This window comes from Psittacula echo (genome assembly GCF_963264785.1).
Source record: "Psittacula echo genome assembly, chromosome: 3".
NCBI lineage: Eukaryota > Metazoa > Chordata > Aves > Psittaciformes > Psittacidae > Psittacula > Psittacula echo.
This window is the reverse complement of record NC_137736.1, coordinates 127,830,068-127,851,346: the sequence shown is the minus strand read 5'-3', so window position 1 is coordinate 127,851,346 and position 21,279 is coordinate 127,830,068. Positions and strand designations below refer to the sequence as shown.

At 56.4% G+C, this 21,279-nt stretch overlaps 1 protein-coding gene across 1 annotated transcript in view; it reads left to right on the top strand.

The window, feature by feature from the left end:
- Positions 1–20,638, top strand: part of DCHS1 (dachsous cadherin-related 1) — a gene marked incomplete at both ends in the record, with an annotated part of 44,123 nt that extends 23,485 nt beyond the window's left edge. Inside the window, 14 exons of the mRNA XM_080612281.1 lie at positions 3,648–3,744; positions 3,902–4,059; positions 7,299–8,133; positions 9,423–9,662; positions 10,129–10,254; positions 10,520–10,729; positions 11,380–12,243; positions 12,714–12,827; positions 13,611–13,822; positions 13,995–14,149; positions 15,427–15,557; positions 16,221–16,507; positions 17,650–17,788; positions 18,027–20,638. Coding sequence (XP_080468407.1) covers positions 3,648–3,744; positions 3,902–4,059; positions 7,299–8,133; positions 9,423–9,662; positions 10,129–10,254; positions 10,520–10,729; positions 11,380–12,243; positions 12,714–12,827; positions 13,611–13,822; positions 13,995–14,149; positions 15,427–15,557; positions 16,221–16,507; positions 17,650–17,788; positions 18,027–20,638 — 6,180 coding nt within the window. The remainder of the gene's footprint in view (positions 1–3,647; positions 3,745–3,901; positions 4,060–7,298; positions 8,134–9,422; positions 9,663–10,128; positions 10,255–10,519; positions 10,730–11,379; positions 12,244–12,713; positions 12,828–13,610; positions 13,823–13,994; positions 14,150–15,426; positions 15,558–16,220; positions 16,508–17,649; positions 17,789–18,026) is intronic.
- Between the last annotated feature and the right edge of the window lie 641 nt (positions 20,639–21,279).

The following is a 21,279-nucleotide window of genomic DNA, read 5'->3' as shown; positions in this document are numbered from 1 at the left end:
ATCTGCTGTGCTGTGGCCCCTGTGCAGTGGCTCATGTGGCAAGGGCTCCGGAGCATGTTATGACCATGATGTGGGTGATGAATAGAGGTGGGAGCAGCTCCAAAGCCACATAGTGGTATATGGAGGGATGCATGGGTGCTGTGTCTGCTGCCCTCTTGTAGGGACACAGGCATCTGAGGAAAACCCAACTAGTCTTGCAGCTCTCAGCCTGTAAGATTAACAGAGATTTGAGGACTCTACTGCTGAAGCCCTCCCAAATGTCTTGCATTTGCTTAGCCCTATGGGCACAGGAAAGGAGCGCAGGGGCTCAAAGAAATATTGTGAACAAGTCCCTGTGTGACTGGGAACAGAGCTGAGGGAGCAGCTGCTGCTGGATTTGATGCAGCAGATGTGGGGCTGCTGTTGAGTGTGCAACACTTGTGAGTTGCAGGATGGGCAGTAGAGGCCCTGTGCTCATCTCCTCTACACAGAGCGGGCACAGCCTGCAGCTGGAAGGATGCTCTGCACGTTGCTGCACTCAAGGCAGCGTGCACATAGCCACTTGCTGGGACAGCAGCTTCCTCTATCACAGGTCCTGCCTGAGCCATGTGCCAAAGGCAGGGCAGAGCAGGCAGGGCTGGGGTGGCAGATCACTGGTGGCCACTGGCACAGGACCCTGGGGACACTGCAACTCGTCTGGCCTTCCCTGGTCATTCCTTTTCCCTTCCTGTCCTGAATGATTCTTGCAGACGTGCTCAGTGATGTGTTCATACATTCATATCACTGTTCATAGGCAGAGCAGAGGGAGGGTTCTGTGTCAGCACCGTGCTTCAGGCATTAGCTCTAGGGGTGTCTCCCACTGCAGGATGAGTACATTGGTAACCCCTAGCAGGACCAGCTGGGTTCACACAGGAACTGCAGTAGTAACGGATCCTCCCAGGACATGATCACAAGGAAAAAGAATGCAGAAGTGCTCTGTTTTCCCAGTGGGGGTGTGTCACTGGTGGGTGCCTGGTACTGGTGTTGGTGTCCTTGCTGTGCAGCATTTTCATGCATCCTCCAGAACAGGTGGTCACATGCTGATGTTCATGGCCATAAAGGTGAGGGCTCCTGTGGAGAACTGTAGAGGGATCTTGGTTTGCTGTTCAGTTAGGAAAGAAGATGAAATATTAAGTTCACAATCACTAACTGGAAAGTGATAGACACGGCAAAAAGCGATATGAATTTCACTTACACAGTGGTGGGCTCTGAATTGGCTGATTAAGTTTAGGGAGAAGACTGGAGCATTGCTGTGAATGCTTTGTGAAAATATCAGCTCTGGGCTCATCTGCAGTCAGAGGCAAATCAAATGCTGAGTTTTATTAGAGAAGGAACAGAGAATGAAAGAAAACATCACTACCCTACATCTCAAAGCCTGCACATGCTCTCTGCCCAGCTTCCATTCTACTCAATAAGCAGTGCTAGAAAAGGTTCAGAAAAGGATGTTAATGTCATCTCCAGTAGATAATAGTTTCCATACAGAAAGAAAAGACTTGAACATTCTTTGGCACGGAAGAACTGCAGGAGTATAAGAGAGGTGAACAGTGAATGGCACAGAGGAAGTACTGGGGAAATTACAAGTTGCTTTTTTCACAGGACCTGGGCAGCTTCCTTGGGATTACAAGGCAGCAGGTTTAAACTAAACAAAAGCAGTACTTTTCATGCAGAACATCATTAGATTGTGAAATCATTGCCAAAAGTTGCATGGGTTCAAAACTAGAGGAATTCATGGAAAGAAACAAATCCGTCAAAGATTGTTGAACAAAAATATGATCTGTGGCTCAGGAAGTGACTTAGCCACAGGCTGCTGGAAGCTGGGAAGGTTTCACAGGAGGATTGTGCCATACATACCCTATTTCTTGCATCTTCTCCATTTACTCACTGCCAGCCACAGTCAGAGGTACACCAGTGGTTGAGACGGCTTTGTAATCTCTGGATCAAGCTGGTATTTGCAACTGCCTCTTGACAGGTGGGCATTGACCTGGACAAGCCTGCCTGGTAGCAATTTCATTAAGGCTGAGGTTCTTGAAGAGGCAAGACCACTCCTATTGCTGTTTATTCCTCTGTTTGTGCATCTGAAATGGCTTTTGTGCATGGAGCCTGTGTGGATACTGCTCACTGAGCTCCTCTGCTGAGTCACTGCTTTCCTCGGATGGAGTTGGATTCCTCATGGAAGAGGAGTGTGACCACACACACGAAGCAAGAGCCCCTTGTATCCTGGTTGAGGGCTATTAGGGACAGCACTAGGGAGCAGGCCCTGCCCCAGCCTGATACAGAGGAGAGGGGGAAGGGACCTCTTAAGCATGGCCCCACTTAGAGGTGTCCACACAGACACTCCTTTTCATAGCCAGTCCAGCTATATTTAGGTCTTCCACCTCCATCACTGCTGTGAAATGCTGTTCTAGATTCCTTGATCTGGTAGTCAGAAACCAGCTCTTAATTTCCAGCCTAAACTAATTTCTGACCATTTTGTTCTCATTTGTTCTTGTGCCAATATTGTGTTTTTGCTTAAATAGCTCTTCTCCATCCTTGGAATTTCCCTCCCCTCTCCCCAGTGTTTCCAGAGTGCAGTCACATCACTGTTTGGCCTGGCTAAATAAGTCCAGCTCCTCCGGTCTCCCCGTGCACAACTTGTGCAATAGCATTAACACTTGCTCCTCTCATGAGCTTGCAGCCTCTTTCCTGGGATTCTGCTTGGGTTTCACTTATCTCTTTCACCAGTGTGTCAAGGTGAGAGCACACAGGCATCACCAAGCACAGCTGGGTCTGCAAGGATGATCTGTGCTGTGGGATGTGCTCAGAGGGTGGGAATTTCATGTCTTCTGGTGTGGAAGGGACTGCAGGGTCTGTGCCAGGCGGGAAACCTGCTCTGCCAGTGAGGCGTGGGTAGGTGCCAGGAGTCTGCACTGGAGGAGAGACAGGTCTGCCAGCAGACATGGGGTGTGCACTGACAGGTGGTCAGGGGCAGTGATGGGAACGTGTCCACTTCCATGGCTATCCAGGAAGGGTGTTTGCATGCAGTGCTGTCACATATAGTGTCTGTCAGGAAGCTTGGTAGCTCACCTCAGAACATGGGCTTAGCTGAGCACATGTGTAATTGATGTCTGTGTGGTATTGTGATGCGCTGGCGTAAGGTGGTGGCCTTGAGTGCCACAGCCAGCAGCCAGGAGCACTAACTAGAGCCAGGGAGGAGAAGCACCAGGAGTGCAGGTGTCCCAGCCCAGGAAGAGCTGCAGTTCCAGAGATCACAAACCTCCCTGGTCGGAGCTGAGGGAATCAAGACTGTCATGGAGCCCTGGATTTATATAGCTGTAAAGGCTTTGGATCTAACATGGGTGAAAGTGTCCTCCTTCACCCTGCAGCTCACTGCTGCAGCATACCCCAACACAGCTAAGCTGGTTTTGAAACAGGGCAGAGTGGGAGGAGGGATGGCAAGACAGAAACTCCCTTTGCCAGCTTTGATGTGGACTTCTCTGTGTTGTCCAGCCTCAGGTACAGCTGGGGGGATCTGTGCCATGGGTGAGGTGCAGGTCTGGTGTAGGAAGGTGCAGATCTGTGCCGTGCTCAGGGTTTGGGAAGAATTGTGAATGGTTCCCTGTGTCACTGATGATCCCTGGGCTGTGCTGCAGGTGCTGGAAGAAAAGCCGTCAGGACTTCTAGTCGCCTCCCTGCAGGCCAAGGATCCTGACGAGGGTGAGAATGGGACCGTCATCTACTCACTGATAGGTATGAGCTGCAGAACTGATCGATGCTGCTCTCTACCTTGCAGACATCAGCCCTATGGGCAATGGGTGGGCACACCACGCTCCCTCCTCCAACCCAGCCTGTCCCTGCCCTCCCTCCTCTGTGCCTCTCCGCACAGCATTTCACCTTCTTTCTGCAGGAGCCTGGGCAGAGCGTTTCACCCTGCACGTGGCTACTGGGGAGCTGCGCACTGCCACCGTCCTGCGCCGCTCGGACCGGGCTGAGTACCTGTTCACTGTGACAGCCAGCGACCGCGGCGCGGTGCCCCGCAGCACGTCAGCCAGCATTCGCGTTCAGGTAGCCAGCACACAGCTCCTCCTGTCCCTGCACCACCTACCCCTTGCTCACCCCTTGGAGGACACCATCCAGCAACCCACAGCCTTCTTCCCCACGACTTTCCTCCCAGGGCACCCTCTGCCCTTGCTCATCTGTTGATCCAGCCCTAAAATTGTGGAGAACCTGGGACAGGAAGGAATGGGTCTGGCTGCCAGTGCATGTGATGTCATTTGCAAAGCAATCAAGTGAAGTAGAATCATGGAATCATAAAATGGTTAGGGTTGGAAAAGACCTTAAGGTCATCTAGTTCCAACTTCCCTGCCATGGACAGGGACACCTCATGCTAAACCGTGTCACCCAAGGCTCTGTCCAACCTGGCCTTGAACACTGCCAGGGAGGTAGCATTCACAACTTCCCTGCACAACTCATTCCAGTGCCTCGCCACCCTCACAGTAAAGAACTTCTTGCTTATATATAACCTAAACTTCCCCTGTTTGAGTTTGAGCACGTGTCTTATCCAGACTTGGACAGTCTACACTATCCTAGATATGCTGACACAGAGAAGTCCTTAAAGATCCCTGCATAAAGACATTATAATTCTTCCAAGCATCTACTGAAAACAGTGTTCCTGACATGCAAGGTGTTCTCCACATCAGTATCACTTTTGCACTCACTGTCATTGGCTCAGAAAGCCCTTTCCCTGTTGTTAGTAAACTCTGGTTTCCCCCTAGTCAAGGCGCAGTACACCATTTCACATCTCCTGTCCCTGTTCTTGCAGTTCCCAAGGCTGTTTTGATCACCTTGTCTGAAGGATTGCCCTCTAACATCGTCAACAAGCTCATAACATTCTCAGCTTTCTTTTGCCCTTGCACCTATCTGCAGGAAGTGTCAGCCCCAAGAGCCATCTCTGCAAAGGTCTGCTAATCACACTCCTAGAGCCAGACAGTCTTTTAGTCTTTTCTGTTACACAGCCACATTCATTCTTTGCCTCTTTTCAGTTTAATGAGGCCTCTCCCATGCGCTACTGCATCAGAGCCCAGCTTACACCCAGGCCAGTTCGACACACTGTTTCTTCTTTGCCTCAGGGAGGGAAGCATGGTGTTAGCCTGGCACATCTTCCCTCAGCCTTTCCACATACATTTTATACCATTTCCTCTTTATCCCATATCTGCAACTGTTCTTGTCATTGAAGTTGTTCTACAGTGTCCTGGGTTCAGCAGTAGCAGTCATTTTTCTTAGTAGCTGGTGCAGTGCTGTTTTGACTTTCAGACTAGGAACAGCGCTGATAACACTGATGTTTTTAGTTGCTGCTCAGTAATATTTACTCTGACCAAGGACTTTGTGAGTTTCGTGCTCTGCCAGGGAGGAGGGGAAGCCACGAGGAAGCAGGGACAGGACACCTGACCCAAACTAGCCAAAGAGGTATTCCATACCACAGCACGTCTTGCCCACTATACAAACTGGGGGCAGTTACCTGGAAGGGTGAGATCACTGCTCAGGTCAGGCTCGGTATCGGTCGGTGGGTGGTGAGCGGTTGTATTCTTTTCCCTGGTTATTTCCCTTATCATTATCATTATTATTATTGGTGGTAGCAGCAGTGATTTGTGTTATACCTTAGTTACTGGACTGTTCTTATCTCAACTTGTAGGAGTTACATTCTTTCGATTCTCCTCCCCATCCCTCCGGAAGCAGGGGGGAGGAAGGGGTCGGGGGGGGGAGTGAGCAATTGGCTGCGTGGCTGAGTTGCCTACTGGGCTTAAACCACGACATACAGCCTTCAAAGTGCTGATGTCAGTCTGCCAGGCTAGTGTCCCTGCAGTGTTGTCTTCCATCCCTGTCATGTAGCAATTCACTTGGCAGTGGGTAGTTTTGATACCACCCTGGCTGATGGTATTGTTGTGTTCTCTTTCTCCCCAACTCCTTGACAAAGAATCATATAATCCCAGAGTAGTTTGTGTTAAAGGGACCTTAAAGCTCACCCAGTCTCAACCTCTGCCACAGGCAGGGACACCTTCCACTAGAGCAGCTTGCTCGAATCCCATGTCCAACCAGGCCTTGAACACTGCCAGGGATGGGGCAGCCACAGCTTCTCTGGGCACCCTGGGCCAGCGCCTCAGCACCCTCACAGGGAAGAGCTTCTGCCTAAGAGCTCATCTCAGTCTCCCCTCGGGCAGGTTCAAGCCATTCCCCTTGGCCTGTCCCTACAGGCCCTTGTCCCAAGCCCCTCTCCAGGTTTCCTGCAGCCCCTTTAGGCACTGGAGCTGCTCTCAGGTCTCCCCTTCAGGAGCCTTCTCTTCTCCAGGCTGAACCAGCCCAGCTCGCTCAGCCTGGCTTCAGAGCAGAGCTGCTCCAGCTCTCGCCAGCAGCCCCTTGGCCCTCTCTGGACTCGCTCAAGCAGGCCCACATGAGTGCACTTCCGTACATTTTCTCTTCAGATAACACTACGGCTTTTCATGTCTCTCCCATCCACAAGTGCACCTCATCCCCAGATTAACTTCAGTATCTTTAATAAAAGTAGTGATAGTATTTATTTACCTTCAGGTCATGCTGGGTTATGTTTCTTCTCTGTACCTCTCAAATGGATGAGTGTTACCTCTCTTCTTGCCCACTCTTGATTATGTTTTGCAGAATTGTTTCTGCTGTTGTCTGTTGCCTTTGCAGTACCTAACACAAACACAGACTCACAGAATAGGTGAGGTGGGAAGGCTCCTCTGGAGATCATCTTATCCACACCCCTGCTGAAGCAGGGCTACCCAGAGTCAGCTGCTCAGGCCCATGTCCAGGCGGCTTTTGAGTGTCTCCAGGGACGGAGGCTCCACCACCTCCCTGGGCAACCTGTGCCAGAGCTCTGTCACCTTCACAGGGAAACATTTCCTTATATTCAGAGAGAACCTCCTGTGCTTCAACTTGTGCCTGTTGCCTCTGATCCTGGCACTGAGCACCACTGGGAAGATTCTGGCTCCATCCTGTTTGCACTTTCCCTTCAGGTATGGATACACTTTGGTGGGATCCCCCTGAGGCTTCTCTGCCCGGTCAGCAGTTCTGTCCGCACCCACCCGAGCTCCCAAGGCGATGCTCGGCTTCCACCCTGTCAAACCCATGCTTATGCTCAGTATGTTTTTCAGGCTGTTATTCATCTGTTAGGCCACAGGACCCTGCCCCCCGATTCCTGCTCTGTGCAGGCCCCTCCTCCCCCTCTCCACTGCCCCCCTGATAGAACTCCCAGCACACAGCACCCTCACTGCTGCCTCTTCTCACAGGTACTGCCATCCTCCCGAGTGCTGCCGCGGCCTGATGCCACTGTGCTGACCCTGCATCCCCTTGAAGGGGTCAAGCCGGGCTCTGTGATCGGCTCAGTGGCACCCCCAGATGCCCCTGCGCGAGGACAGCTGACCTACACACTGGTAGGAGGTGGTGGGGATGGCACCTTTGTGGTTGACAGTGTGACAGGGGAGATTTACGCTGCCCGGGAGCTGGACTACGAAGCTGGGGCACGGCACGTGCTTCAAGTGAGCGCTGAGGACACTCAGCATGGATACCCCTCCAGCCGGCTGGTGCTGGTCCAGATCCATGTGCAGGACTGCAATGACCAGGCACCCACCTTCCCTGAAGACCCCATCACCATCGTGGTGCCTGAAAACACCCAGGCTGGTTCGTCCATCTTCACCTTCCAGGCACTGGATAGGGACGGGGTGGGTCCCAACAGCCAAGTGCGGTACGCGTTGCTGCACAAGGAGCCACCCGGGGCTCCCTTCCAGCTCGACAGCCGCTCGGGGCTGCTCACCCTCAGCCAGAGCCTTGACCGGGAGGCTGCTGCCTCTTTCCTTTTGGTGGTGGAGGCCACAGACCAGGCTCGCAACATCAGCCAGCGCCGCTCGGCAGCTGTCACGGCCCGCGTGTTTGTGACGGATGAGAATGACAACACGCCCGTGTTCCTGTCACCTGCTTCTGTCAGCGTCATGGAGGACCAGCCCACGGGGTTTGTGGCACTGCATGTGGTGGCCCAGGACAAGGATCTGGGGGAGAACGGGCGTGTGAGCTACTCGCTGAGAGCAGGCAACAATGATGGACGCTTCCACCTGAACCCCAGCACAGGTGAGGGCCCAGGAGGATGCAGCATGGCAGCAGGGACACTGGGAACACAGGCTGAGGAGCATGCAGGGATACACACATCTGGGGGATGAGCATGGTGCACAGGAGGAGGGCGAGGGCTGGGGAACATGGAGGGGGGAAACTGGTGGGGTGTGGAGGGCCCTAAGCGTAGCATCTGGTTGGCATGATACTGCTGTCCCTCTTAAATCATAGAATCATAGAATCATAGAATAGTTTGGGTTAGAATGGACCTTAAGACCATATAGTTCCAACTCCCCTGCTATAGGCAGGGATGCCTTATAGAATCATAGAATAGTTAGGTTTGGAAAGGACCTTAAGATCATCCAGTTCCAACCCCCCTGCCATGGGCAGGGACACCTCACACTCAACCATGTCACCCAAGGCCTCATCCAACCTGGCCTTGAACACCGCCAGGGATGGAGCATTCACAACCTCCCTGGGCAACCCATTCCAGTGCCTCACCACCCTCTCAGTAAAGAATTTCTTCCTTAGATCCAATCTAAACTTCCCCTGTTTCAGTTTTAATCCATTACCCCTTGTCCTATCACTACAGTTCCTAATGAAGGGCCTTCCATTAGACCAGGTTGCTCCACGCTCCGTTCAACGTGTCCTTGAACACTGCTGGGGTGAAGCATTCACAATTCCCTTGGGCAACCTTTGCCAGTGTCTCACCACCCTCACAGGGAAGAACTTCTTCCTTATATCCAGCCTGTATCTTCCATTTTTCAGTTTAAACCCATTACCCCTTGTCTTATCGCTGCAGTCCCTGATGAAGAGTACCTCTCCAGCATCCTTGTAGGCCTCCTTCAGATACTGGAAGCTGCTCTGAGGTCTCCATGCAGCTTCTCTTCTCCAGGCTAAACAGCCCCAATGTTCTCAGCCTGTCTTCATATGGGAGGTGCTCAAGCCCCTGATCATCCTCATGGCCTCCTGTTGACTTGCTCCAACAGCTCCATGTCCTTTTTATGTTGAGGACACCAGAACTGTATGCAGTACTCCAAGTAGGGTCTCCCCATAGCACAGTAGAGGGGGAGAATCCCATCCCATGAGTTGGTGCTTATGCTCTGGGGGCGCAGCCCAGCACGCGGGGGTTTCTGGACTCAAGCACACACTGAAGCCAGGTCATGGGGAGCTTCTCTTCACCCAACGCCCCCAAGTCCTCGGGACCTGACTGTCCCTGGCTCTCACCAGTGCTGGCAGTCTAGGGGTAGCTCTGCCCTGGGAGCTGTGGTGCCGCCTGGTCCCAGCTCGCCCCCTCCCCATGTCCACAGGTGCGCTCTCCATCGTGCGGGCTCTGAACCGGGAGGAGGTGGTGCAGCACAACCTGACCGTGGTGGCTATGGACCACGGCTTCCCACGCCGCTCCGCCACGCAGCTGCTGGCCGTGCTGGTTCTGGATGTCAACGACGAGGCTCCCACTTTTGAGAAACCCGAGTATGAAGCTCACATCATGGAGAACTTACCAGCTGGCAGCCCTGTGCTGCAGTTGCTGGCCACGGACCGGGACCTGGGTGAGGATGCAGGGCAAGGATGGGCTGCCCAGTTCTGTCAGGGGCCCTTGTGGAGATACAGCACCTAGGACCAGGTGCAGTCTGCTCTCTCACACCTGGTTTGGAGAGCCTTGCTGACCACAGCAGGGATGGATCATCTCCTGGCCTGCAGATGAGTAATGGGCTGGATCCTGAGAGAAGCTGAAAATGAGAATAGGGACTGTGATTCCCTCTGCTCCCCAGGACAGTGGCCTTTGTTCCTTGGGGGTTCTTTGGCCTATTTTCCCTTCCACAAGCTGGGCTGGGCTGGGACTTCCCCCCACCACTCTTCTCTGTTCCAGCTTTACCTGCCAGGGCTGAGGTCATTTCCCATAGCCTATGTGAGGCCTGGGTGGGAAGCATGGGAGAAGGCAGGTTCACAGCTGCAGCCAAATGAGGGGCTTCTGGGGTTGCTGCTGGGCTGCTCAAACCATGTTTTTCCATGCAGGTGCCAATGGGCAGGTGTCCTATGGGGGTCTCTCTGGGGGGCCCTTCTCCATCAACCCACAAACAGGGCTCATCACCACCACACACACCCTGGACCGCGAGGAGCAGGAGCAACATGTGCTGATGGGTAGGGCTGTGCTGGGGCACAAGGAGTGCACCAAACATAGGATAGGGAGCACATGGGGGTGCATTGGTGCTCTCTACTGCTGGGGGAGGGCAGGACATGAGCATGATAAGGGTCTGTGGGGCACACAGGATGGTTTGAACATGCAGGAACGCTGATGATCCCATGCCTTGCTGCCCCTGGGATTGTGTGGACATGCACATGAAAGCCTTGATAGCAGCTCCTCAGCAGCAGCGCAGCCTGCAGTGCTCTTGCTATGTTCCTGCAGTCTATGCACGGGATGGTGGCCTGCCCCCCAACCTCTCCAAGGCAACTGTGCGGATAACAGTAGGGGACGAGAATGATCACGCACCACACCTTGAAAGTGAGTCCTGCTCCGTGGAGGTCCCAGAGAACCAGAGCCGTGTGGCACTCTACACCCTGCGGGCCACCGACCCCGATGGAGGCGAGAACGGGCGCCTGGAATACCGCCTGGCAGGTGAGGCCACTAGAGCAATGCGGCTCCTCTTGGCAGCTGCCCCAACTTGCCTGCATCACCCATGGCACTTCCTGTTCCACTTCGGTTCTCTCCTACTCCAGACCACGTGTAGCTGCTGCCATTTCTCAACCCTCCAGTTTCTCTGCCCCGAGTAAAAAGCCCCCCAGGATCTGGACAGGCTGCACTTCCTTATTCCCCAGGCTCTTGTCTGGTTCCCCAGGCTTGGACTAGTTTCATACCTCCCTTGGCTGCTCTGACCTGTTGAATTTAGAGGTTGCCAAGTGCGATCTCTTTACTGAGATCATGCCCTGTGTTATCTGAGACTCACTATGGCAGAAGCTCTGGCCTGTAAGCTGTTGGAGCCAGTTCTTAAAGTCACACAGAGATGGACCAAGGAGGTTCAATCCCACTGAGGCCGTACAGAGAAGAATTCACTGTACCTTCCCTGCCAGGCCACACTGAGATGGACTTCTTGCTGTCCTCTCTGGGCAGCGTAGGGCAGGTCCTTCCTTGTACTAGTTATCATAGAATAACTATGGTTTGTGTTGAAAAGGACCTTAAAGCTCATCCAGTTCCAATGCCCTGCCACAGGCAGAGGCACCTTCCACTGGACCAGGTTATATAGTCTTGTTATTCCCTCTCTTTTTCAGATGGAGACCCTGGGCAGGATTTCAGCCTAGACCCAGTCTCTGGTGTCCTCTCCACTGCACATGCTCTTGACCGGGAGCAAGTTGCTTCCTACAGCCTCACAGTGGTGGTGCAAGACCACGGCACTCCCCCACGGAGTGCCACCATGTCTGTGCACGTGAAGGTGCTGGACCTCAATGACAACACTCCTGGTTTCACTCAAGCTGCCTACCTGGTGGAAGTGCCAGAGGACTTGCCTGTCGGTGCGCTGGTGCTGCAGCTGGTGGCTCATGACCCAGATGAGGGCACAAATGGGCAGGTCTCCTACTACCTGGGCAACGAATCCCTTGGCATGTTCCAGGTTGAGCCGCAGAGTGGGCGCATCAGCAGCACCCAGGCGCTGGACCGGGAGCACCAGGCCAGCTACAGCTTCCTGGCCAAGGCTGTGGACTCGGCACCATGGGAGCCCAAGAGCGCAGCCGTGCGTGTCACCATCACTGTGCAAGATGTCAATGACCATGCCCCTGCCTTCCTGCACAGCCCACTCACTGTCAACTTGTCCCACCACACACCACTCAAGCAGGTTGTGGCCACCATGAGGGCAGAGGACAGGGATGCAGGTGCTAATGCCTCCATCCTGTACCGCCTTGCCACCCCCAACTCTGCCTTCGCCATCAACTCCTACACCGGAGATATCCAATTGCTGCAGCCCCTGGGCTCGCTCAGCCAGCGCCAGCGGACACTTTTCATCCTGGCCACTGACCTGGGGCAGCCGGCACTCTCCTCAACTGGGGTGGTGGTGATCCATGTGCAGGAAGAGCCCTTCCGTGGGCTGCGCTTTCCCCGGAGCACCAGTGACGTGGCTCTGCCGGAAAACGCTGCCCCAGGTATCGCCTGGGCAGTGTCCAGCAAGTGCTGGGGTGAAATAGGGCAGGACAGGAGGGGAGGTGGGTGCTGGGCTGGCATTGTTGTGGGAAGCTCAAACAGGGAGCACTGCCTGGTCCTGGGAAGCCCCATTATGCTTTGAGTAGACCCAAGGGACTGCGAGGTCTGACTGGTGCCCAGGCTGTTCTGGATGGTAATTCCTGTGGGATTGCTTGAGAGGGCCAGAGCACTGCTGGCAGTCACGTGCGTCCAGTTACTTCTGGAAGGGCCCCAGGGATCACAGTGAGACCACAGAGGTGACCGTGGGCAGGCCCATGAGTTCTGGCTCCCAGCCCAAAGTCGCATCCTCAGTGTCCCTGGCAGAGCTGTGTTCCTGTGGGGCGGCACGTGCTGCCCTCACACCTCCCTGACCCCCTGTCCACTGAGGCCCTGAGGCTCTGCTGCCCCTTCTGACAGCGTCACTCTTCCACAGGCACTGCTGTGGCGAGCATACAGGCCGTGCACATGGGGGGCTCATCTGGACACATCACCTACAGTATTGTCAGCGGCAACGAGAAGAAGGCTTTCCTCATCCAGCCCAGCTCAGGTATGACAACAAGACCACCAGGGCAAGCGGCAAGTGGACAAGTGGGAGGCAACCTGTGCCCAGAGCCCCCACTAAAGGGCACAGGAACACAGGCCATGGCTCTGTAACAGTAAATAGTGTTTGTTAGTGTTTGGACATATACTAAACACTGTTAACCTGTCATTGTCCAGAGGCTGTTAGCACAGGCTGTTAGTAGTTGGAGAACATAAGTGCCTGCTGTGGACAAGAGCAGGGAATGTCACAGGAGCATCCTCAACCCCATACTGTGGCACCTCAGGCTCTGCTGCTTCTGTCCCAGGCAGGAGCAGCCCTTCAGAAGGCAGAAGGCTGCTGACTGTTTTCTTTGTATATTCTGGCATCTCATGCAGTTTGTCTGTAAGGATTTGGCCTAGACCAATAGCTGCAGTAAGATGACTTTAGCTTGGAGCTTGTGCAGCAGCATGGGGCTTGACATGGAGCAGCTCTTTTTAAACAGGCCATACCTCAGATGGTGTCTCCATAGTGGGAGGGCTGTTGCATGCTGCAGTGTAAGCACAAGCTGCCTGTGCAGGATGCAGGGTCTATCACCCAGGGCAGATCACTGCAGCTAGCAAGAAGGCTGTTGGTTTGGAGAGGGCTCAGAAGAGCTCAGTGTGCTGCTTCTGTCTGAGAATAGCTGGGTGAGCAGAGGGATAGACTGAGTGCAAGGGAATGAAAGAATGAAAGAGAAGAAGAGGGATGGATATGCTGGTGCATCTCTCACCCCCTCTTCACCTGCCCCAACCTGCTGTCCCCTGCTCCCAGGTGCCATCTCAGTCCAGGACTCCAGCAGCCTGGATTTTGAGGCCAGCCCCCGGCTGCGCCTGGTGGTTCAGGCAGAGACAGCAGCTTCCTTCGGCTTCATGGCCATAAACCTGAACCTGCAAGATGTGAATGACAACTTGCCACGCTTCCAGCTGCAGAACTACGTGGCATTCATCTGGGAGTCACAGAGCTACGACTCACCCGTCATCCAGGTATCCCTGGGGACACACACAGGGACATTGGCCCCTGGCCTGCTTCTCTGCTGGGCTGAGGGGGTGCGCCATGGACCTGGGGCTGATGCCTATGGAGGGGTCCAGCCTTTGGAGGGCTGTGGCTTGCAGGGCTCCACAACCAAACTGCCGAACCTCTCCTGTGGCTTTGCAGGTCCTGGCAGATGATTTGGATCAGGGAGCAAATGGGCAGGTGACTTATGCCATCAACCAGTCACTGCCAATGACAGGCTTGTATCACATCAACCCTCAGACTGGCACCATCACTACTGCTGCCATCCTGGACAGGGAGATCTGGTCTCAGACCCGGTGAGTGGAGCCAGACTAAATTGTTCCACAGGTGTGAGGGGCATAGCTGTGGAGCAGCATCCTCAGAGATGCTGGTACTAAGCAGCGATAGATGCTCTGCTGCTCGGTGCCACCCAAAGCTGTCTCAGCCCTGTCTGTTCAATGGTTTTGCCAAACAGCAGGAATTTAGGCTTAGTGTTAACATGGGGAGCACATGGTATTGAAGGCATGACAGATGGCCATCAGGTGATCCAGAGCTCTGTTCAGCTTGGCTCTGCAAAGATGAGAAGATTATGAATGGGGGTAGTGGTCTCTTCAGTGGCTGCATCCATCCACTTTCCTGCCTGCTTAATCCAGGCCTCATATGCTCAGTCCCTTCCCACTCCCCTACATTGCACCCTTCTGCCCTGCCACCATGCTCCAGGGGCTCTGCACTGCCTTGACCCCTCTTGCAAGTCCTGTTGCAGTCAATCCAGGCCCTTTGGGCCCCTCACCGTGTGCACACACTCCAGACATCAGCCAGTCTAGCCACACGTAAGTAAGGTAATGGCAAACACACAATGAATTTAAGTCTTCCCCTATTCTGTAGACGTTCATGGTTCAGACGCAAGGAAGAGCTCCTGCCACTCCCCCAGGCTATGTTCTCCCCCTCAGTATGCATGCTCCAGTGGCTGCATGTCTCTGTGCCCAGGCATGGGGAGACCTAGGGCATTCATTCCATTCCCATACCCATCACCATTCCACAGAGAGGCTCCATGCATTCCCCAACACCCGGGAACGCTCCAGATGCTTCCCTGCCTGCATCCCACAGCATGGTCTGCCTGCATCATCCCCCACAAACGTCTCTGACTCTTGCAGGGGGTGCATCCCCTCCCTCCCCTTGCCAAAGCCTCCAGCCATGCATATTCTGTCGCTTGTGCCCATGCCAGGGCTGGTCATGAATCCATTGCCCACCACATGCTCCAAAGGCTTGTGCCCACATTCAGAGGTTGTTTGTGTGTTCACAAACCCACTGCCCTCCAAACACACACCTCAAATGTGCTTCCATCCGCTGCCCTGCCCTCTACTCATGCACACATCCACTGCCCTCACATGCTTTCCAGATGCTCTGCACATCTCTGTTGCCCCAGACACTTCAGATGCTGTGCACAGTTCCACTGCCACATACACACCCTTCAGCCTGTGCTTACATGAAGGAACCCCAACATGTTCCAGATGCAGTGCATGCATGCATTGCCCCCTCACACACATGTCACATGCCTGTGAACTGTGTGCTGTGCCTTTGTGCTTACCCACAGTTTGGTGGTAACAGCCATGGACAGAGGGACCCCGCCGCTGGTGGGCTCAGCCACGCTGACTGTGGTGGTGATGGACGTCAATGACAACAGCCCCACCATCCCGTTTCCCTGGGAGGTGCGGGTCCCAGAGAGTAAGTGTAGCTCAACCCCATGAGGTAACGTGGCACCTATGACACAGGGTGAGGTATGGTGCACACCCGAGGGTCGGGAAGAAGCCCCCAGGGTAACCTGTCCCTGCCCTTGCCAGGGCTGGCTCATGCTGCCCCACAGGCAGAGCTCCCCCAGAGTCCCTTGGCACTGCCCCGTATACCTGGGGGCAGTACTGCCCTGATGCTGCAGATGTGTCTCAAGGGAACCAGCTGAATTCCCAGCTCATCCCTGGCCTTGGCCAGCACTGCAGGAGCTGTGGCTGCACACACCTCCCTTGCCTGCTCGCTGTGTGCCCTGTGCCAACCTCGGCCTGCCCAGCCCAGCTCCGGAGACCTTCCCCATCACCCCCAGTATCTCTCTTTGTCATAGTATCATAGAATGGTTTGGGTTGGAAGGGACCTTAAAGCTCGTCCAGCTCCAACCCCTGCCACGGGCAGGGACCACTTCCACTGGAGCAGCTTGCTCCAAGCCCCTGTGTCCAACCTGGCCTTGAACACTGCCAGGGATGGGGCAGCCACAGCTTCTCTGGGCAAAACTTCTCTTGTTCCCAGTGCCCAGGCTCTGCACTGAGCTGGTTTCCCAGCGAGAGTCAGTTGCTCTCTTGAGGAGGGGGCACTACTTGCTCATGCCTGGCCTCTCCACAGACACTCTGCTGGGCACCCAGATAGCCCAACTGACCGGGAATGATGTGGACTCAGGCCCTGCGCTCTCGTACACGCTCTTGCTGGATGGGGATGCTGTGGGCACGTTCAGTGTGCTGCGCTATGGCGGACGCATTGCGCTCACAGGGCCGCTGGACTATGAGCAGCGCAGCCACTACACTCTCACCCTGCGAGCCTCCGACACCCGCCACGAGACAGAGGCCAACCTCACTGTCATTGTGGAGGATGTGAATGACAATGCTCCGACCTTCAGCCAGGGCTTCTATCAGGTACCACACACAGAGGTGTGCCAGCGGCAGGGTCTGTCCCACACAAACCCCTCTGCGGCTCCTACCTGGCCTTGCAAGGCACAGAGGCTGCTTGGGGTCTGAGCCTGTTCTGGCCCCTCTCTTCCTGGGCTCCCATTCATACCCTGACACTCCTCATGCTATGTCTGTGGTGTAGCTAGGAGGCTGACACCAGACACTTGGCACTGGGATCAGCCACTGCACAGCCGCTTGCAGACAGTTCATGCTGAAATAGATCATAGATTCACAGGCTCACAGACTGACTTGTGTTGGAAGGGACCTTAAAGCTCCTCCAGCTCCAACCCCTGCCACGGGCAGGGACACCTTCCACTGGAGCAGCTTGCTCCAAGCCCCTGTGTCCAACCTGGCCTTGAACACTGCCAGGGATGGGGCAGCCACAGCTTCTCTGGGCACCCTGGGCCAGCGCCTCAGCACCCTCACAGGGAAGAGCTTCTGCCTAAGAGCTCATCTCAATCTCCCCTCTGGCAGGTTAAAGCCATTCCCCTTGGCCTGTTCCTACAGGCCCTTGTCCAAAGCCCCTCTCTATCTTTCTTCATGGAAAGACTGGGAAGGATAGAAGTGGTGGGAGATGGGTCACAACCTGGACAAGTGTTTCTGGCAAGCCCTGGCCCGAGGCCCCCCAAGCAGATTACTGAATGAGGGCTGACTGATACAGTGTGCTGCATCTCTGGAGCAGAGGTGCAAGGAGCTGAGAAGCCACAGAAATGCTTGGAGGCTGTGAGAGCACACTCCAGTGGGACTGTCCGTTGGTATGTGTTTGGCACACCAGAAAGACAAGAGTTGTTTTGATTTGTATGAAATACCTTCTGTGAAGAAAATATTAGCAATTAAAGAGTTCTTCAGAGTAGCAAAGTAGACAAAAGGATCAGGAACCAGCTGCTGAAGCTGATTGACAGTCACACTAACAAGGCAAGGTGCTGTGCATGTGGGCCAGGTCCTCTCTGTGTGCCAGCCCTGGTGCAGAGGTGGGGAAGGCTCTGGCCAGCACAGAGCTGGGCCACCTTGGCTGTCGTTGCCCTGGCCAGCCCTGACCCCTCCCAGCCCCAGTGGCTGGCTCCCAGCTTAGGGCACCAGGCACTGACCAGGGCTTCCTCCTCTTCCAGGTGCTGCTGCCAGAGCACACGCCTGCAGGCAGCGTCGTTCTCACTGTGAGTGCAACTGACCCGGACGTGGGGACCAACGGGGATGTCACCTTCCGCCTGGCCGTGCCCAGCCGCGATGTTGCCATCGACCCCAGCAATGGTGCGTGGTGCTGGCTGCTGAGTGGGACCCATCCCGTGGGGTGCTTTGGCTGTGCCCCATGCTGGCCTGGGTGCAGCTCCTCACCAGGTCACTGTCTGGAGTGGCCGGTGAGGCAGATGTGGTGCGGGGCCCCCTGAACACTCCCACTGGAGCATCCCAGACACTTGTGCCTCCAGCCAACAACCCCCGTGCCCTTTCCCTAGTGTCTCCCCCATGCTGACTCTTTGTGCCCTCACAGGGACCCTCTTCACCCTCCGGCAGCTGGAGTTTGATGCAAGTCAGCCCACCCTGGACCTGGTAGTGGAAGCTCATGACCATGGCTCACCCAGCCTCTCCTCCTGGGCCACGGTGCAGCTCCAGGTGCTGGATGTGAATGACCACAGCCCCAGCTTCCAGGAGCCACGCTATAACGCCAGTGTCCCTGAGGACCTGCGCCCAGGAACCACAGTGCTGACCCTGGAAGCAGGCGACGCAGATGTTTCCCGGGAGAATGCTGGCTTTGACTACACCATCGTCAGTGGCAACGCTGGCAATGCCTTCCGCATGGAGAGCCGGGTAGCCTGGGCTGGGGGGCACTTCCGCACGCAGGGAGCCTTGGTGCTAGTGGAGTCCTTAGACTTTGAGGCCATCCCGGTCTACAACCTCACTGTGGCAGCCTCAGACCGGGGCCTGCCGCAGCGCAGCACCACCGTGCCTGTGCTCATCACTGTGCAGGACGTGAACGACAACCCGCCCGTGTTCACGCGGGCCGAGTATCGCACAGCAGTGAGCGAGAGTGCGCCAGCTGGCACCGAGCTGCTGCGCCTGGTGGCCCACGACGCTGACTCGGGGCCCCGCGGTCACGTTCACTACACCATCAGCTCAGGGGACCAGCACGGGCTCTTCCAGCTGCACGAGAGCACGGGGGCCCTGTGTCTGGTGCAGCCGTTGGACCGGGAGGCACAGGCTGTGCACACGCTTGTGGTGCAGGCCACAGATGTGCCAGGTGGACACTTTGCGCTGGTACCAGTGGCCATCGAGGTGAAGGATGTCAACGACAACAAGCCCTACTTCCCGGTGGAGGTGCTGAGTGCCAGCATGCGGGAGAACCTGCCTCCTGGAACACTGGTCACCACGCTGCGTGCTGTTGACGCAGACACTGGTGTCTTCGGGGAGCTGCAGTACACGGTGCTGGAACAGGCAGTGGGGGAGCCCAGCGTGGCTGAGGGCCGCGACGCTTTTGCCATCAACAGCAGCTCTGGGGAGCTGCGCTCCTGCCTTACCTTTGACTATGAACGAGCCAAAGCCTTCCAGTTTCTCGTCAGGGCCACGGATGCCGGCAATGCCTCTGCCACAGTGACGGTGCGGGTCCTGGTGACGGGGGAGGATGAGTACGACCCCATCTTCCTGAGCCCCTCCTTCAACTTCGAGGTCCCAGAGGGAGCCCGCAAAGGACAGAGCATTGGGCGGGTGCTGGCAACAGATGAGGACGAGGGGGCCGACGGGGTTGTACTGTACTCCCTGGCAAAGCCCTCGCCGTACTTTGCCATCAACCAAACCACAGGCACCATCTACCTACGTGTGGACAGCCAGCCGCAGGCCGGGGCTGGGCGCGCCAAGAGGGAGCCTCGCGAGATGAGCCTGGAGGTGCAGGCGCGCAGCCCCCTGCCTGCCTCGCGCTCAGCCTCAGCACAGGTCACCATCGATGTCACGCACACCTCCTTTGGCCTGGCTCCCGACCTCAACCTGCTGCTGGTGGCTGTGGCTGCCTCGCTGGGGGTCGTGGTGGTGCTGGCTGCCGTGGCCATTGTGCTGGCGCTGGTCCGCTCCCGGCACCGGCGGGGACGTGAGAAGCCAGAGGGAGACGGGCCGCTGGGCCGCGTGCCGAGCGGATCCCTGCAGAAGCTCGGCCGCGAGGAGCCAGCGCTTCCCGGGAGTGAGCACATTTACCACCAGGCCCTGCCGGGGTACGGCGGCGAGCCGGCAGGGCCCTACACGCGGGGCGGCTCACTGGACCCCTCGCACTCCAGCGGCCGAGGCTCCGCCGAAGCCGCTGAGGATGACGAGATCCGGATGATCAATGAGTACCCACGTGTGGCCAGCATCACCGCCTCCATGCAGGAGCACATCTCTGCCCGCGGCCCCGACTCTGGCATCCAGCAAGATGCCGACCAGCTCTCCGATATCTCCTGTGAGCCGGCCGCCTTGGAGGGCGCCCAGTGGTTCAAGAGCAAGAAGGGCTCCGGGCTGCTGCTGCCGGGGCCACCGCCACTGTACCGCGAGGATGGAGGCAGCAGCGCCTTCCTCGGTGTGCGCTGCGGCCTTAGCGTCTCTTCCCAGCCTCAGGACTACACCTTTCCGGAGGATGGAAAGCCCTCTGTGGAGGGCTCGCTCACTGCCATCGTGGCCAGCGATGAGGAGCTCCGCGGCAGCTACAACTGGGATTACCTGCTGAACTGGTGTCCCCAGTTCCAGCCACTGGCCAGTGTCTTCACAGAGATCGCCCGCCTCAAGGATGAGAGCTCTTTGCGCAAGCCCTTCCCAACCAAGCCCAAGGCAGAGCCCAAGCCCCGCATCGACCCCCCACCCCTCATCACCTCGGTGGCCCACCCAGGTGCCAAGTCTGTGCCCCCCAAGCCACCACCGGGCAGGACCTTCCCGCACCCGTCTTCCCTGCGCCGCTCGCCCATCAGCCACGAGGGCTCCATCTCCTCCTCTGCCATGTCACCCAGCTTCTCCCCTTCACTGTCCCCGCTGGCCGCCCGCTCCCCCGTGGTCTCGCCCTTTGGCATCTCCCAGGGGCCTTCTGCCTCTGCCATCAGCGCTGAGCACTCGCTGGAGCCCCCCGAGGAGGCCGAGCTCAGGATTTAGACCTGGGCCCACGGACTCCTCCACCCCCCCCGCAGCCATGTGGGGTCAGGAGCGAGGCCAAGCCCTGGGCTGCGTTTTGTGGGTGCTAATCCTGCTCTCCCAGCACCTTGCCTGGCCCAAGGCTCCTGTGGGCTGAGGGTTCCTGTGTGATTTGGAGCTGTTGGCTCCTGTCCCTGCAGTCTGGCCGATTCGGTGCTGGTTTTGATGCCCTATGGACTGCTGGTGACAGCACCCAAGGGCGATGGTTCCTCCTGCTGCTCGTGGTCTCAGATCAGCACCTGGCAGGATGGTGCTCCATGGTACTGTGTGCTCTGAGAGGCTGGGAGCAGATGGGTGCTCCCAAGAGACTGCAGACCTGGCTCCAGCTGCACAGCAGCCTGGGTGCAGCAGGACACTGTGCCAGCCCTGCTGGCCCCTTGCCTGCAGGGGCTCCGGGGCTGGGGAGTGATGCTCCCAGGGCAGGTACAGCCACAGCTGCCTGACAGTCTGCCCATGCTGTCTGTGGGAATGGGGATGGCCGAACCTGCTTCCCCATAGTGAGGGGAGACCCATCCCAGGCCAAGCTGGGGCACGAGGAGAAGGCAGTGCCCCCTTTCTGCATGCTGCTCCATGGCTGCTGTGGGGAAAGGGGATTCTTTGGG